Source organism: Eubalaena glacialis, chromosome 14, assembly GCF_028564815.1.
Source record: "Eubalaena glacialis isolate mEubGla1 chromosome 14, mEubGla1.1.hap2.+ XY, whole genome shotgun sequence".
Lineage (NCBI taxonomy): Eukaryota > Metazoa > Chordata > Mammalia > Artiodactyla > Balaenidae > Eubalaena > Eubalaena glacialis.
The window spans coordinates 6,845,133-6,863,684 of NC_083729.1; the positions used below are offsets into that span (position 1 = coordinate 6,845,133).

The following is an 18,552-nucleotide window of genomic DNA, read 5'->3' on the forward strand; positions in this document are numbered from 1 at the left end:
TCTTAGTTCCCCGACCAGGGACTGAACCTGGGCCCCAGCAGTGAAAGCACCGAGTCCTAGCCACTGGACCGCCAGGGAATTCCCATGCCATATACTTCTATTATAAAAGAGCTGGCTGTGACCCATTAGGTTTCCACTATCCACTAATCGGTCATAATGAAATTTTAAAAAAGCACTGATCCGTCACTGCTTTAATCTCCAAAAAAAGGCAACATAGCACAGCAGCAAGAGTACCAACTTCCAAGTAGATTACCCAGGTTTGAATCCTGATACCGCCACTCACTTAGCTATGAGGACCCAAGTCCTAGGACACGTCATTAGCTTCTGTGCCTCAGTTTTCTCATTCATAGATCAGGAGAAAAATCTACCTCAAAAATTTTATGAAGCTGAGTTTTATTTGTGAAGATGCTTAAAAACAGAACCTGTGAAGATGGGTAAGTCAGGCCCCCGATATGGTGGCCCAAGATCACATGCAGCTACCAGTGGGACGCTTGGGCTAGAACCCTGGCCGATGGCCTTATCACTATACTGAAGCATGAGTATACGATTAACACTGACAATACAAGGGCCTTCAGTGTGAAACATACAACATGAAGAACATATCTGAACCATAAATTTGACAAATGCTTGGTACTGAACATTATTTCCTTACTTTCTGAAAATCATTAGAGGGCTAACACCTTTTAAAAAAACCTACTAGAGAAATGTAAATTAAAGCCTTCATTTTCTAAGTCTGAGTGGCAGAAACAAATAATTTTCATTGAAAATTCTTTTCAACTTAGGCAGTAGAGAATTACTGATAATCTGGAGCTATTTTCATCTGTTTTTTTGGTCTAATTTTGTCTAGTTTCAGGTCAAACATTAGCTGGGACCTTGGGAAAGTCAGTTGACTGTTTTTGGATTTGCTTCCGTAACCATGGGTTAGGTCCAGCATGTCCTAATATTCCATGAGCTGCTTTTAAGGTTTTCCTCAAGGACAAAACGGACAGATTAAGGGTAAGTGGAGAAAGAGTTAAAAAAACAAACCCTCCAAATATGATAGAAAATAAAAGATAAATAATTCTATTTACTAGCCATAGTAAACAAGCTGAAGCACCCACAGCTGGCAACAGTGACAGAAATGAATTTGGTTTTGGCATCTGATTTCAAACTATAGGTCTGCCGCTTAATACACATAATTTTGGACACATAACTTCATTTTTTTCCTGATCAGATGTCCTATCAGTCAAGGGGAAATTAACTTGGCAGGGCAGTTGAGGGGATTAAATATGACTAAATATGAATGTGTGTGCCTAATACATGACCAGGCACCAAAATGAATTCAATCAATGCTGGTTCCCTGTAACTAAAACAGAAGGGCCAGACCATTTATGGCCATGCTCAAGGTGTTCTAATTTTAAACTGAAGATGGTTCAGTCTCCAGCTTCTCCCCCTGGGTATTTATTATTACTTACTATTTATTATTTCTCCTTTTAAAGCATCAAGTCTAAAGGCTTTTTGTAAGTGAAATGTGGCTAAGCAGTAAATGGCAAGTCTGCTGTGAACCGAATTTCATGATGGTCTGGGACTCATCTTCCGGTATTAATACCACAGGTTTCTTAAGCACCTGCTGAATGGATCAAAAACGTTATTGTGGGGGACTTCCCTGGTGGCACAGTGGTTGAGAATCCGCCTGCCAATGCAGGGGTCATGGGTTCGATCCCTGGTCTGGGAAGATGCCACATGCCCTGGAGCAACTAAGCCCGTGCGCCGCAACTACTGAGCCTGTGCTCTAAAGCCGTGAGCCACAACTACTGACGCTCACGCACCTAGAGCCCGTGCTCCGCAACAAGAGAAGCCACCGCAATGAGAAGCCTGCACACTGCAACGAAGAGTAGCCCCCGCTCGTCACAACTAGAGAAAGCCCGCGCGCAGCAACAAAGATCCAACGCAGCCAAAAATAAATAAATAAATATTTTAAAAAATTAGTGGTTTCTGTTAAAAAAACATTATTGTGGCAGGTGGTTTATACTGGTACTTAATTGTGATGGCCTCAAAATTCAATAGTAATATATATGATATACAATGGTAACTCTCCTCTTGCAAAGCTGATGAAATACAAATTACACGAGGGAAGATGATATACGGCAGAATAAAACATACAACATAACTGTCTTAATCAGTTTAAAGTGAGTCTTCCTAAACATATCAGATGACACCTATCTATAACCAGTCCAAATAAACTCAGGCTCATAATTTAACAAAAATTGTCACATGTTTGTGCCTAAAATAGGCCCTCAAATATTTTCGAATGTTTGGCTCAACTCCACAAAAACAAAACAAAAAAATCAGTCCACTTAAAGATAAGTGACTAGAATTCTGATCTCAAAATATTTTACTCTATTAGAATTTTTACATACTTTAAATGGGCTTCCTAGTGTTTTTCATGATTTTTAAAAAATAGTCTCTACTGATAAATATTTAAAGTTATAGACATGACTGTAGTCTACCAATCCCGTCCAAAAAAATGTACTGTTCTTTCCCAATCTCGGATCAAATAATCATGGCTGAATGTACTGTATGTTGGAAGAGAAATCTAATGTTTCTATTTTGGATAATCAGTGTTAGGATGCAATCCACCCTCCTGTTATTTTCAGTTATTAAAACCTAAATGACATTTTAAAGGGAAAACTGCCAATTAAAAAGTTCTAACTACAAAATAGGTGTAACATTTAAAATTTCTAAACTATCTCAGAAAGTAATTATAAAAGTTAGAAAGCTCAAACCTGGGTTTAAACCCTCCCTCTACCCCAACTGAGTTCTTAGCAGTATTCTATAAATATCCTCTACATCTAGTACAAGGAGGCCCCAAAATGAGAGTCAAAAAGAGATAATACCACAGGCTGGGCCCCCTTTTAAAGATGCTCACCTCTCCTAAAGCAAGGAGATAACCTGGGACGAATCTGCTCTTTAAGAAAGAAGGCTACTTTCAGAACTCACCAAAGTAGTGTAGTCATTACTCTATTCAGTACTTACAACTTTGTTAGGACTGATAATTTTTTCTCCTAATTCACAATGTTCTTTCAATGTTTACTGAAATTTTTATTTAAAAAGCACTGTCTTACTGATTTACATTTTGGCGGGCCAAAGTTCTATCAATCTTATTTAAATGGATAATTTCTGCAAGTCCCATTCAATTCTGTCTTTTCATTTCCCCTCAGAAAACAAATCAAGTACAAACAAAACCTTGTTTCATAGTCACACTTTTAGGAGAAAAAGGATAATCCTACACAGCTTAATTTTTCAGATTATTTTCTGACTTTAAAATAAATTCTCAGGCCAATACTAAGACAGGCTAGTATAATAGCCATGGCAATATTATAAAACCCAAATTATTCTGAACTCACCAATGGTACAACTGAGTGTTTACAAAGAGAATTATCTGAAAACAAGGTACTCAAACTCTGACATTCTGTTTGAATATCCACTGAAACGTAATTCTAACAACAGCCAAAGCACTCACAATCACATAATTTTAACTTTTCTAGTTTTAAAATGTCCACTTTATTTCATTTAACAGTTAACTAATATCATTTACATCTAAGGAAGAGAGGGTCCACAAAACTGATCTAAGGTAAAACACTAACTCTTAAGAAATGTAGTCCAATTTTACACAAGTCCAGGCATCCCTAGACAAGTGTATCACAATGCAGAAAAATGGGTACCACTACTCCATTTTACATGAGATAAAAGGGAAGTATCAATAAACTTCAGAAAGTAGTAAATTCACCTGTCCCTTAAAATATGAGTATGTAATTGTTACAAAGCCATAGTAAATGGTTTATAAAATGTAATTTTATTTTATGTTACTCTGCTGTTACATAGGGCATAACATTTTCACAAGGCTTTTTTGGGACTACAGTCGATGATTATTAGCAACATACAATAGTGGTCCAACTCTCTAACAATCACTAGACAAACTGGACACCCTCTCACATGTGCACAAATCTGCATGGAAAAGTACTAAAGTTTTAGACTTGGACTTGTGTACTTTATTTCCCCTTTCTAGTGTATTAAGAAATGACATGCACTTTCATTTGCCAAAAGCAATGCTTGTATTCTGGCAGCAACATGCTACTTCTATTACATAGTAAAGTGAATACCAGAACTACAAAGGCAGGAGGTGTAAGTGAATTTTTATTGGGAAGGGAAGTTGTCAACTTAAACAGCAGCAAATGAAGAGTGAATGAGGAAACTCCCTGTTGTCACAGATACACAAGACCTCCATTATATATGACACAGGAGGCATTTTAATTTGTGACCCCCAGCCTCAAAATGTCAAATGCTTTTCCATTCAATCTAATACTTCTGGATTCCTACCAAAAAGGAATATATTAAGAGGATGGAAAAGTTGCTTACTGAAAGAAAATCCCCGAAGAAGAGTAAGGGAGGGAATGTAGAAATTAAGAATTATGTAGAACACTCTTTAAATTGTAATTAACTACATTTTCATATCTTCACAGTAATACAAAACACAGTCACTTGCAGAACTGGTTCAGATTACTTAAATACCAGATACATTTTTAGTCCTCTACATAAGTGTTTGGAAGTTACTTACGTTTATATGAAATGAAGCTATTAATACTTTTCTACAGCAGTAACTGCATACCAGGAAGGCCAAAACAAACACAAATCAAGGAATGGAGTTTTCCCAAAGCTGCAGTGTGAAAAGACTATAAACAGTTGATTCCATACACATGAATGGGTTTCTTTGCTATAGGAAATCCAAATGGAATAAGGAATGGAGATGAGTAGAAAGGTTTCTTGAGGGGAAGAAGGATGACACCCTGTATGCACTTAGTTCTCTGCCCCTTCTGCCGCATCACATTCTTCTCCTGCACTGTCTGATGTCCATAACTAGAAAAAAAAATCATATTAAGTTACTATTTCTAGATCAATTATTTCAAGTCTTATTATAATATCAAAATGTAATTCTTAGAGCAGTAAATTAAACAATAGAGATTATGACTAAGACTGGAAGTTATATTTCATCAACTCCTCCCAAAGTGTACCCCTGTATTCCTTTCACTGTGCATTTACAAAATGACAAACACATATACAATATTTGAGTACGTTTTCAAAGCTTACTATAATCTCAGATAAAAACAAGGTAACTAACATCCTTAGAATTTAATGCTCTCTCAATTTCTGGCAGCCCAATGCTCTTTTTAAAAGCACTACTAAAATATAATTTATGAGATTAATAAGGCCAAAAAAATTTTTCTTTGGGGGGTGGGCAGGGACCATGGTCAAAGTCACCATTGCCAAGTACTTGAAGGGCTATCATATAGAAAAAGAAGCAGGCTTACTTTGTATGCTGCAAAGAGTTAAACAGGAGTGAACGATGTTAAGTTACAGGGAAGCAGCATGTATGCATGAAGATATGTAGATACGGTTCTTGAATTAGGTAGGATGTTAGTCTCTCTAATTTTAGGATGGAACAATGAAGTGAAAAAGGGAATAGTCAATATTTGTTGACTATGCATAACAATAGTTCACAAAATGGATTTCTATTAGACCAGCACCAAGACACTAGTGGCAATTTTAGCAGAGCTGAAGTCTTAACCTTTAAGTCATTATTAAGATACTAAAATAAAAACAAACAAACAAAACAAATATCCCCAAAGAACTGTCTCTGGGAGAGAGAAAACAAAACAGAACTAGTTACAAGATAGCTCCACGGTGCATCTGGAAAGAGGTTAATTGCTCAGCTTGTTTTTCTTCTATAGAAGATATTTATGATGATCATTTTTCTATTGTTATCTCGCAACCAGGGCGATTTCTAATGGCTGGGAATGAACTATCTTCATAATTTCTCTGTTCAGCAAAGTTGAACAGATAGGGTGCTAATGTTAAAAATTTTTTTATCTAGCAGAAGATAAAGCATCAAAACTGGGGGGGGGGGGAGGGGGCGGGAGAACTACATTTATATTAAAAGGTGTATTTCTTCCACATTTTGTCTAAGATTTTGACATATCCAATTTACTTGAACCTACAAAAGAAGCTAAGTAAAGCTCAACCTGTATTTTTTTCTCCATTACTTTTTCCTCCATCCCCTGTCTATACAAGAGGTAGGGAGAAAATCAAAAGAAAAAACAAATTAAAAAAGACAAACTCTCTAGATTAATATAATTTATCAACATCTTCATACCAGTGAAATAAAGAGTCAATAATGTTAATATTATGAGTTCCTAAAATCTTAGTACTTTCTAAGGTCTGATAAAATGCCTATTGAACTTGAAAATCTGCCTACAAAGAACAGTTGTCCTGTTAATATTAAATATTTAATTTAATTTAAATTAAATTAATATTAAATATTAATATTAAATATTTAATTTAAATTTATTTAATATTTTAATGTAATTTTTATATATTCATTTTCTAAGAGCAAGTGTAGCTCTAATATAGCTGCCCCAAAACACAGGGAGCCTGAATAAAATATTAATACTTTTGTTCCTGAAAAGGAAATAAAATTAAAAGAATGAAAAACTCACTGTTAGGTTGTCTCTAAGCAACTGCATGATGAGGGTGCTGTCTTTGTATGAGTCTTCATTCAGTGTATCAAGTTCTGCAATGGCCTCATCAAAAGCCTGACAAATATTTATATCCATGGTAAACAATATTTACATCGACACAAACTGATACTCTATAGTCGCAAACCATTTTTATAAAATAGATGAACATCCACTTTATGTTCTATTATCACTTAAAACAAAACTCAATGAAATCACTTCCTCGGATTCTCAGCTTAAGAATTTTTGAGGATGACTAAATCTTATAAAGTTATACGTACTTAATCAGTAAACAAGCATTTCTTAGTTTTTTCACAGGACAGACAGCACGGTAGCTATGCCCAATATATTTTTTACAAATAAGAACTAGTATTTATTTGCAAAAACCCCTTTGAACCCCTCCATTTTGAAACACTTTGAGGAATGCAGAGATTCTACTGATCAAACCTGGCAGGCATTACTTTCCAATCCTTTACATTTCTTTCATACTTTTTTGATTACTCTGACCAATATGCTCTTTAGACAGATCCTACTGCTTACAACCATAGCTGAGAGAGTAAGATCTTGAGAAGGACAGTGGTAGGTGGTCATGATGGTAAGAAAAAGGAGATACCCAAATAAATGTAGAAATCATCCCTGGATATCCAAGTAAAATACCTAGACATTAACATGCTTGCTATCTCAAATAACCTAAAGAGGGTATTTCTGGACACACATCTTACCGTTTTAGCCAGTGTGCAGGCAAGTTCTGGGTTATTAAGGATCTCATAGTAAAATACAGAAAAGTTAAGAGCCAGCCCCAGGCGGATTGGGTGTGTGGGTTGCATCTCTTTCTTGCTTATATCAAAAGCCTCTTGGTAAGCTCCTTGGGAATTATCTATCGTTTCTGTGAAGGGAAAAAACGAAATAAAAAAGCATGATACTGAAAATATCCATCCAGTATACAGTAATACCTTTAACATATGCTACTAAGCCGGTAGAACCAGACTTCTCTCTGTAGCCTTCATTTAAAACCACAGTAGCAAACCAAAAACATTATCCTGTACTGGGCTATTAAAAAACTAGTTTATAATGGTGCTTGTTTATAATCAGCTTACTAAAAAAACCATGAGACAGTATATCAGGTTTTTCCATCTCTGGGGCTAAAACACTTTTCTTCTTTCATGTCTTTTAATTTTATTACCTGAAAATGCAGCAATTAAAAACAATTTGATATATGTCAATAATACCGCAATAAAACTTGAAAAAAATCAGCTGCAATATCCCTTCCCACAATAATGGAAACATTTTACAAAGATCATCACCACCAAAATCTCTATTTTTGTGACTTATCTGTAGAAATAATACTGACCCTCGGTATCAAGATGTATTATGTGAAACGCAATATAAAAGCACCAATATATAGATCAAAATCTGCTCTGACCAGAGTTTGATTACTGGCTTAATAAAAATGTCACCTTCCTGAACAAAATGTTCAGGAAGAACTACCAACACTAATCTGATTATATCATGTTTTGAAAAGGTTAGGTTTTCCGAATGAGGCCATTGGACCCATTACAGCTCTAGAAGGACTGACCTAACAGAAATCAAGTTATCCCTTTAAAGCCCAAATATGTGCCTTTCCTTCTTCTTCTTCAATGGTACATTCACTGATCTAAACATAGCTGGTATGGCCCTCACATTTAACTAAGGAGCTCTTGGCGTCCAGCACATAAGGAGGCATTACAATGAGAGTTCTAAAGCGTCTCAGCATCTAGACTGTAAATACAGACTATTTACAAATGGCAGACTACTGGAGTGTTCTACGTATAGGATGAGAAAATCCCAATGTGCCAGAAAGGGTCAGATCAGATGAATGCTGGGGCTATGGCCCAACCTCCCAAAGATATCCCCTTGACTAGCTGACGTTTAAATGTTCAGTTCTGTGCAAATATCTGTCACATTCAATTTTGCTTATCATTATGGCAACAGAAATTATATATTGATAACACAACAGTTTAGTATACAGATTCTATTACAGCAAGGTACAAAAGTTTTCTCTTTATATCTTAAATTACACTAATTTTGGGGATGCTAAAACTGTCTCACTTTTAGTAACTCTCTGAGAGAGAGGAAGAGGAGGCTGTAATAACCGTTTGTGGGGCATGCCCTTTTTGGATAGGGTAAAATGAGGAACAAAATAATAAACTTACTGGAAAAAAAATAAGGACTTCAGTGATACTTCTGCCCAGAACTTGCTTCATAAACTGAGTAGCAGGCACATACACAACATACTACCGTACACTCAGCCACCAAATACTCCAGGAGACCGAGTTCACTGCTAATAAATTTACTTTGACTGTGTTACAATCAAGTTAGGAAATTAGGTTACTCTTTTCCCCATAGCTGTGTTTTCTGTGATACATTATATACCAGCAATAATACTCTCATCTCACCTCTCCTCTTCAGAAATCTGGTTATGTGTAATTAGTAGTCAATGTTATGATCCCTCAAAATAGGTAGTAATTAATAAATTAATACATCAAGTAGAAAAAGTACAATGTCCTGTTTCTAGTCTATATGTAATTTCCAGTTATCTTAAGTTTCAAGATACAAGATGCTGAAGACCACGTGACACAACAGAATCACCCAAAGCATATGCAAAGAACTCTGGGGCTAAAAATATGGTGAACCAAATTCTAAAGCCTAAAAGATTAAGCCTGTTTTTAATAATATCTTATCAGGTTATAATCATAGTTTATGAGTTTAATTTTTCATAAAGAGCGCATAATGTAAAGTCATAACTATGTTTTCATTTTTTGGGAACGTAAGGTAACATTATAAATTTATCCTCCCTCTCGTTTATATTTTAGCTTTACCCATAAACCAAATACACTTACGTTTCCGATCATCACCACAAGCAACTTCAGCAAGGTACCGGAAGTAATCCCCCTTCATCTTCAGATAGAAGACCTTACTCTCTGGATTAGTTGCATTGGCTATTAAATACTTATCCAACAATTCCTGAAAGAAATAAGTTAAAACATTAGGTACTAGCAAACATAGCTGCCACAGGAGCTCCACACCATACCACCCTGGACTGGAGGCATGGCTAGAGAGCAGGGGTCAGGTGGCCGCCATCAGCTGAACGCTCTGGGGTCACAGCAAGTCATACTTTCTAATGGCAAAGCTATATTACATCAAACACTAATTAGAAAGAGCCTATCTGCCCACTCATCCATTCATTGAAGCAAGCATTTCCTGATACCAGCTAGGTGCTAGGCACTGTATTTGACCAGAGGGGAAATAAAGTCCTTGCCCTCAAAGAGTTCACAGTCTAATAAGAGGTAAGTATACCGTTAACAGTACAGATATGTGAATAAGGGGCTATGGAAGCACAGAGAGGGAATGTCTGGCTTTGTTGGTGATGATCACTGTAAAGACAGGCTTCCCTGGGGAAGGGATATTTGCCTTGTCAAGAAGTAACAGAAGGAATGCAGCAGTTAGAAAACGAGGATGTGCAATCATGTTAGGGAGGGGAAATAAAATGTTTAAGACATCAAATATGAAGAAGAGTATAATCACAGAATAAGTAAGCCATTATGGCCCAGAGTAGGGCTACTCAGTGTCCTCTGCAACCAGCGCTCATCCAAAAAAAGGGTGAGTCTAGGGATTGAGAGTAAGTGGTCTAAAAAGTTACCTAGCAATGTGACAGTCATGTCTATCAAATACAACTATTTTTAAAAATTGGGTTAGTATTTAAGTATGTCTTTTATCCCTCATTTTATACCAAGAAATGTCCGCTTGATCCAATGAGCTAGTGCCTCTCAAACTGAGGTATTTGTACAAGGTGTGCCCAGGAGTATTAAAAAGTCACAAAAAATGAATATGGTAGACACCTTCTTGGATTATCAATTTTACCTGATGCTAAGTAATTTAAAAATCTTTTTGTAATAAAAAATATTATGGTGAATAAAATTTGGGGGGAGTAAAATCAACAAATAGATACTAAAGAAGTAAAAGATGGTTTAGAAAATGTAGTTTTAACTCAAGAGCTTTCTTGCTGTTTATCTGAATAAAAAGAGCCTAAACAAAATGCAATGATTATATGCATATTATTTTAAAGAAAATAAACAGAGAAACATTTTAAATCCTTAAATTTAATGAAAAATACGTTTAGGTTAAAAAAATATATTTTAAAAGGGTCTGAAGCTCAGGGGAAGTTAAACTTAGTATTACAATAAAATTACCTAATGAAGCCCCAGAAATTTATACGTTATAAAAGTGGCAGGATCATATTGTAAGAATTTCTCCTGCTCAACATCACCAATACAATTTTAATAGTTATTTATTAAAATAAACTTGAGAAAAACTCTTTCCCAGAATCTTACAAAATCACACTACTTAAAATTTTTCCTCTAATACCATTTTTACATATCATGGATGACTTCCAATTTTAAAACTATTTCTATGGAACACCTGAATTTAGGGGGTTTTTGGGGAGGAAGGGGGGGGCAATGGTGAGACAGCCAAAAAATGTTCACTAAGCTTCTAAACATCAAACTGACTCAGTCATCTCTATCTTAAAAAAAAAAAATTTTAAACAAGAGTAGATTCTGAGAAGCAGTATCAAATAATGCAAACACAGTATTTATACTGTGGGAACCAACACCTCTGCTTATATCCAAACTAAGGAACTACAATGTAAAATGAAGTGCCTCTCACTTTTCTTTTTCTCGCAAGTAAGTCAGGCAGTTAAGATGAGATCTCACAGAGGATCTCCAAAACAGTGCCAGCTCTGGTAAAGACGGTATTTACAATTAAAAAAAAAAAAAAAAGCCACTTGGAACATTTAAGGCCTAGTACTTTGTGATTAAATGTGGCAGAAATGTGGTAGCAGGGGCTGAGAAAAGTCTGACTGACTAGAATGAGGACCTGGGGAGAGGAGAGGAATGTGATTCTAGCTCTCATCCCCCCTAAGTCACTTGAGCCAGATGTGGGAATGCTCATGAGGACTCTCTTATTGGCACACTGGACTTCCAAGGATTTGGAAAGCTGCTAAACAGCGACTGCATCAGTTTACACAGCCACTTATAAGCTAACTGTAAACTTTTCCCTTCTAAAATTATTAACTTTGATCACTAGTTTGCATATAGCCATTACGTACGATTTACAGTGTTGGCTTTTATAAAGTGACTTGTGCATTACTTCCATCCTGGAGTTTCAGCCAGGTATCATGGTTCTTTGTCAGATGCCACTAGCTCTCTGTGAAGGAAACAACAGGTACAGAATAATTCTGTCTTTCCATGTGCTATCAGTAGTAGCGATGTAGATTTTAGCCCAATTAAAAGACAATGGATTCTGCTTCATGTCTTACCAAAACGATTTACGGCTATATCAGGTATTATCAATACCAGTTATTAACTATTAATACCACATAGAATAAAGGCTATAAGTACTTCAGGTATATAGAGCCTAGGTGCACAATTTTTTGTTAAAAAAATTAAATTATAAAAAAGACTCAATACAGGTCAGAGAGTAAAAACCAAAATGACAAGTGGCTCCCTGGAATAAGAAAATCTTCCCAGATAAGGTCATTGGTAAGAAGAAGTCAGGAGAGGAAGGGAATCAATTTTTAACATTAATGTAGTTAAAAGTTCCTCCACTAATTCCCCCTTTACATCATTCTTGTCAATTAAGCAGGAGATCCCCTTTGTAACGCTTCAACCAGCAAATTTTATGATCCTGGGAGGCTTGGAGAACTAAGATTGGGGCTACCTTCAGTGTTGAGTGTTACCTGATTGAGAGGCAGAATGCAAGAAGTACATTCCTTTTTGAGAATCTGAGAGATCTGTGAAGTCAGTGCACTTATTACCCAAAATTACAAGATGCACTAGTAACAAAACATTCTAGACCAAAGAAACTCAAATACAAGCAAAGTCAGAGGAAAAAAATATAAGTTATTATGGTACAGGTCGTTTTAGGAGATGCTAAAGGACCTCAGAATAAGCTTAATCTCAGAAAAATAGGATGGGAATAACAATAAAGAGGATTACATCATAAAAGCAGTAAAGAACTATGCAAGATATGAAATTGTGAGAAATAACAGTGATGCAAATTTAGTATAGTAATTATTCCTCTTCAACCCCAAACCTTAGAGAAAAGGTTAGGAAGAATAACAAAACTCCAGTACTAACTCTATCTCTAGGAGTGAATTATGTTTACACACAATAATCCTACCATCACTTCAATAGCTTTTCCAAAACAATTAATTTGGCTTCAGTGGTAATAGTCCGTGTGTGGCATTCAACAAACTAATACTTTTATCTTAAATTCATTTATAAGTGATTTGTTTTATAGACAAAATAAGCTGCTCTTCTTCCTCATTATATAGCTTATTCTTTACATACCAAATTGATTTTTTTTTTCCAAACTGATTTTTTTTAAGAGAGCAGGTAACTGATGAAGATCCTTGAGATACAAACAAAATAATCAACAGGAAACAAAAAATGTTCTAAGGATTTTCAATTTCCTCTCTATCAGCTTATTGAAATTCATTAAATAAAACACTATTAACATGCTCAATCTCTAACTTTATGGCACATATACTGGTCACTATCTGTATATTTTTATCTGTTTAATCAGCACACGTTCCCATAAAAGATTACATTACTCATTCAACAAATATTTAAGTGTTCAATATGTGCCACGCCCTATTCTAACCACTCTTGCATGTATTATTTGCATATAAGAACCATTATGATAATTTTACAAGTGAATAAAATCACCTAGGAATCAAGAAACTTACACAAAGTCATATAATTAATTAAATGGGGCTAGAATCTGAAAATAAAGCTAGCATTCTTAGTACTACCCTATAAAATAATGGAGCATATCTATGAGAGATAAGGCTTTGGCCTTAAGTTATTTAATTAGTAAAGCAAACAAAAGAATATAGGGACTTCCCTGGTGGCGCAGTGGTTGACAATCCGCCTGTCAATGCAGGGGACACGGATTCAAGCCCTGGTCCCGGAAGTTCCCACATGCCACGGAGCAACTAAGCCCGCGCGCCACAACTATTCAGCCTGTGCTCTACAGCCTGCGAGCCACAACTACTGAAGCCCAGGTGCCTAGAGCCTGTGCTCCGCAACAGGAGAAGCCACTGCAATGAGAAGCCTGCGCACCTCAACGAAGAACAGCCCCCGCTCACCACAACTAGAGAAAGCCTGCGCGCAGCAATGAGGACCCAACGCAGACGTACATACATACATACATAAATAAATTTATATTAAAAAATGAATTAATATAGTATATAGGGTAACATAACTATTCAACAAATGGAACATTTATCTAATGGTGAGAGCTAAATTTTTCTAACATCCCAACTTCAAGTATTATATATAGTACAAAGAACCACTGACATGTAGGAAGATTAAAGTCTCTAGACAATAACTGTCTCTTAATTAGGTTTTAACTCCAAGAGACCAAAATCAAAGAAAAATTCAATACTCAAGAAGGAAGTCATATTTCATCCAGAAAATTCTATTGCATTTTACAAACAGGCAGAAAGCATGGAGGAAGAAAACATTCCAAGGCACAGAGCGCCCATGGCATAGGAAAAGGCACGATTGCAAAACAGGTAGAAAGTCACTGAAGACAGTAAAATCTTTTTAAAACGAAAAGAAGTAAGTAGAAAAAAACTTTCCAAACCAGCAAAAGTACATTTTAAAAAGGAACCAAATTTCACAATTGAACCTCAGTGGAATGAATGCTGGACCAAACATCTGGTTCTAGAGTCTCCATCTACAGCAAGTTCCTTAGTTTAATTTCTCCTATAAAATAATCAAAATATTTTCTAGTTTTAATAATCTATGCTAATTCTAAGGTATTAAATCAAAGGAGCAACCTGCTAAGCAGAGCAACTTCTAGATAAAAATGTTTCCTTAATATTTTTCACTCACAAAATTCTGTATATGGCATGTTAAGTATTCAGCACAGTGCCTACCATAGAGTAAGACTCATTATTTGTCAAATGAACATTAACCATGACATCGTAACATACTGAAATGGATGCAACAGCAAGAGAATTTCACACGTATTATAGAGCTTAAGATGGCACAGGGCTTTTCTTGAATTATTTGTTTCTGTAATTCTTTATTTTTATCAAAGTAATAATGTACAAGTTAATTAACTACCACTCTAAAATTTCTAAATAAGGAAAAAAGAAGTCTCCCCCATTCTGTTCTGTTTCACTCCTTCAGCAAATTTTTTTTTTTTTGAAAAATCATCATCTCGTACTGATATATCCAGAATTCAAATTCAACCTCACAGGATTCTTCTTCCCTTACTTGTATCTTCACACACAATGAGACTCTGGTTTCCATTAAAATAATACGCAATACTGTCCATCACCTAAAACTCAAAAGTGAAAAATAAAGTTTCTCTCCCTTCCTTGGATCCTGAGCTGGCCAGTTCTTCCCCTCCCAAGGTAACCATCATCACCAGTTTCTTGTAAGTTCTTCCAGATGTTTTAAACATTTAAAATCCACGTACGTTCCCACTCCCTCATGTTGGCGTACTACATACATTGTTCTACACCTTGCCTTTTCTGTGTAATAATCCCTCTGAGATCATTCCATATTCATGTTTATAACTGCCTCATGCTATAGAACACTGAACAGTATTATGTATGTCCACTGTATGGGCATACCATAATTATTTAGTTTCCTCTGATGAACATTTAAGTTGCTTCAAATCTGTTGCTCTTTCCAACAATGTGCCAAATGTACCTTTGATCCTTGGAAGACAGATGTGTAACTGTCCTTCCTCAGGGCAATTTCAATTTACATCCCCACTAGCAATGTGTAAGTGTTCCAATTTCTCAACATCCTTCTGAGCCCAAGGTATTAACATTTTTTATCTTTTCCAATTCAATAAGGAAAAACATCTTACTATAGTTTTATTTGCAGTTTTCTTTAAACAGTATGGTTATATCCTTTGCCATTTTCCCAGTGAGTTTTTTCCCTTACTGATATGTAGGGATATATATTAATGATATCAGTCCATTTTCCAGATGTATCTCATATAACTTCATGTACTTAAAGATTCTGTCTGGGACTTTCCTGGTGGCACAGTGGTTACGACTCCGAGCTCCCAATGCAGGGGGCCCAGGTTCGATCCCTGGTCAGGGAACTAGATCCCACGTGCATGCCGCAACTAAAGATCCCGCGTGCCGCAACTAAGACCCGGCGCAGCCAAGTAAATAAGTAAATTAAATAAATAAATATTAAACAGTAAAGACTCTGTCTGGCAGTAAAACTGCATTTATTAATATTTTTCTGTTATATTAAATCAGATCTAATATTACCAACGTTTCTGACAAACGTGAGAAGCACAAGTTAATGTAACTATTCGATTTTAGCACAAATACACGAACAGAAGACTTTTAATTGAAATACAAGTCTGAATGTGTCTTTAGGTATTGTCCACCTCACCAGATGAAATGCTAACACATATTAAATGCTACCTGAATAGCAGTGTATCAGATTAAAACACACACACACACACCCCCCTCTAACTCACTCTTGTATGGAGTATTTAAGAAATGTATGAATCTTCACCTTAAAATAGATGGGTAGAAACATGATTTCTGGTTGTGGCAATACGGTAAGAACAAGCAGACTTTCCCTTCTAAAAATAATCAAAATGCTAAACAGAAACAGATAAAACAGAAGAAAAAATTACAGCAAAGCGCCAAAGGAAGGAAGGGAGATATTCAAGTGCTAGATAGGAAGAGGAAATGAAGTTAGAGTAAAAAAGTAAAAATTTACAACACAATGACAGTGATGTGTAGGGGGTAAGGACCCTAGAAAAACGGTGTCTATCACTGCTGAGAAGTAGCAAGAAAGCTATTTCCTGGGCTTTTGGGGGTGTGGGTGGATGTGGGTGTCGTCCCCCATGAAAAACTGAAACCGAAACGCATGTTCTGTGCAGGTGCTCTTCAAATTTTTATTTCATACATGATGTGTGAGTCCGCGAGCTGAAAATCTGTGTAAAAGTGGGCCGAGGCTTAGTGTGCCCAGCAGAAACAAATCATCAAAACCACTTCCATAATCCAAGGCACACACACACAAGTTCCACAGGAAAAACTACATCTGAATTCTTAAAAATAACAAAACTAATCAAGGGACAGATCCACCATAATGAGGGATCAGCAGACAAACAGATGGTTAGTACCCAAGAGCTTAAAAAATGAAACAGCGTGTAATAAAACATAAGTATATTAAAAATGTCTAAAGACTCTTTTAAAGAATCCTTTAAAGATATATATTTTAATATTTACGGATTAAGTGGATGACGCCCAGGACTGGCTTCAAAATAATGGGTGTGTGTGTGTTGGGGATATAAACAAAACAAAATTCATAACTGCTAGAGCAGGGTAATGGGTATATGGGGGGTTATTACAGTATTCTTTATTTTTGTTAAGTTTGAAAATTTTCTTGATTAAAACAACCCAAAACAGAAGTCAAGACAAAGAATAGGATACAATGAATTAAGAAAAAGTAGCTTGGAGGTGGGGGAGAGAGCTTTTAGAATTAAAAGAAAAAAAAAAGTAAAACAGAAGGCATATTTGAGGAAACGCCACAGAACACAGAACTAACAAGATGAAACAAGTGTGGATAAGTCAAAAGATGCAAATAGACAGAGATGTCTAAGATATTATGTCTAAGGTAATATGCAACAGGAATTCCAGGAGAAAACAGAAAGAATGAGGAAGAGATGTTATGTAGAGATAATAGCTGAGATTCTCCCAGTTACAAATATAAATAATCTTCAAAGTGGAAAAGCACACTAAATCCCAAGCAAAATAAAATAAAAATAAATTCATACCTAGACCATCATGGCAAAATTGCAGAATGTCAAAGACAAGAAAATTCTTAAAAGCAACCAGAGAAATGACACGTTACCTATAAAGGAAGAAACAACAGTATGACTGACAGTTGATTTTTCATCAGAAAACAATCAAGTATCTTCAAAGTGAGGAGAAAAACAACTGTCAGCTAGAATTCCAAAACCAATTAAAGTACCACATAAAAGCAGGCGCAAAACAAAGACATTTCCAAAGACAGAAGTTCCCACTCAGATCTTTACTGGAAGAACCTTTTTAGAGTTGGGAAGGAAGAAGTAATGGAATAAAAGAGAAGTCACCAAGTAGAATAATTACAGCAATTCAATACTGAGTAAGTGGAAAATTCCTGGTCATAATAATGAAAACAACTTTTCCAAAACTGTAACAACACAGAATTATTACAAGATGCTGAATAACAATACATGTGTGATACTTCATGTTTGCAGAGCATAGTATTTCAGATTATTTAAAAGGACAAAAGTTCTTTCGTATTAAGTATGTGCAAAGGATTGAGTTGGCTAGTAAAGGACACGTGTTTTCCTACCCTCTTTTAGAGGATTATCTAAATTTTTAAGGATAGTTAATGTGCTCCCTGCCCCCCTTCTTTAATCCAACAAGTGTCTGCCTTTAAGAGACTACACTTCCTAAAATCTGACAATTAACTATGATAATACAATCTGCTACTAGGAGGAAATGTTTCATTAGAATAATCATGGATCTCAACTACTTCAACAGCTCACTATCCATTTTAAGGTAACTGACAAGATGTGGGTTCATTTTAGATATTTATTGTCAGGACTTTAGCCAATTATCTACATGCTGATTACTCACAAATCTGCCTTTTACCTGGCTGGGCAAGTTACTTTTGCAGCTCATACCTCAGTTTACTGTTAAATAGAGTTAATGACAATCTGTACTTCTCAGCAGCCTGATGTGAAGACTGAAAGACTCAATACAAATTACTCAGAACACTGCTTGGTACACAAACCTCCATCACCACGCACCACAACACAAGTCTTTCTCTTAAGCACGAGGCAAGGTGCTCCTATTTATATTTATTGACACCTGGATGGGCCACTGGCCCTTTAAACCTTACTCATCTAAAACATATTA

At 35.9% G+C, this 18,552-nt stretch overlaps 1 protein-coding gene across 1 annotated transcript in view; it reads right to left on the minus strand.

Annotated features, from left to right (window-relative positions):
• Window positions 1-4,752: 4,752 nt before the first annotated feature.
• Window positions 4,753-18,552, minus strand: part of YWHAQ (tyrosine 3-monooxygenase/tryptophan 5-monooxygenase activation protein theta) — a 30,316-nt gene continuing 16,516 nt past the window's right edge. Inside the window, exons 3-6 of the mRNA XM_061211017.1 lie at window positions 9,431-9,554; window positions 7,274-7,437; window positions 6,534-6,629; window positions 4,753-4,896 (exon numbers count right to left, since the gene is read on the minus strand). Of these exons, the coding sequence (XP_061067000.1) occupies window positions 4,837-4,896; window positions 6,534-6,629; window positions 7,274-7,437; window positions 9,431-9,554 (444 nt within the window). The 3' untranslated portion in view covers window positions 4,753-4,836. The remainder of the gene's footprint in view (window positions 4,897-6,533; window positions 6,630-7,273; window positions 7,438-9,430; window positions 9,555-18,552) is intronic.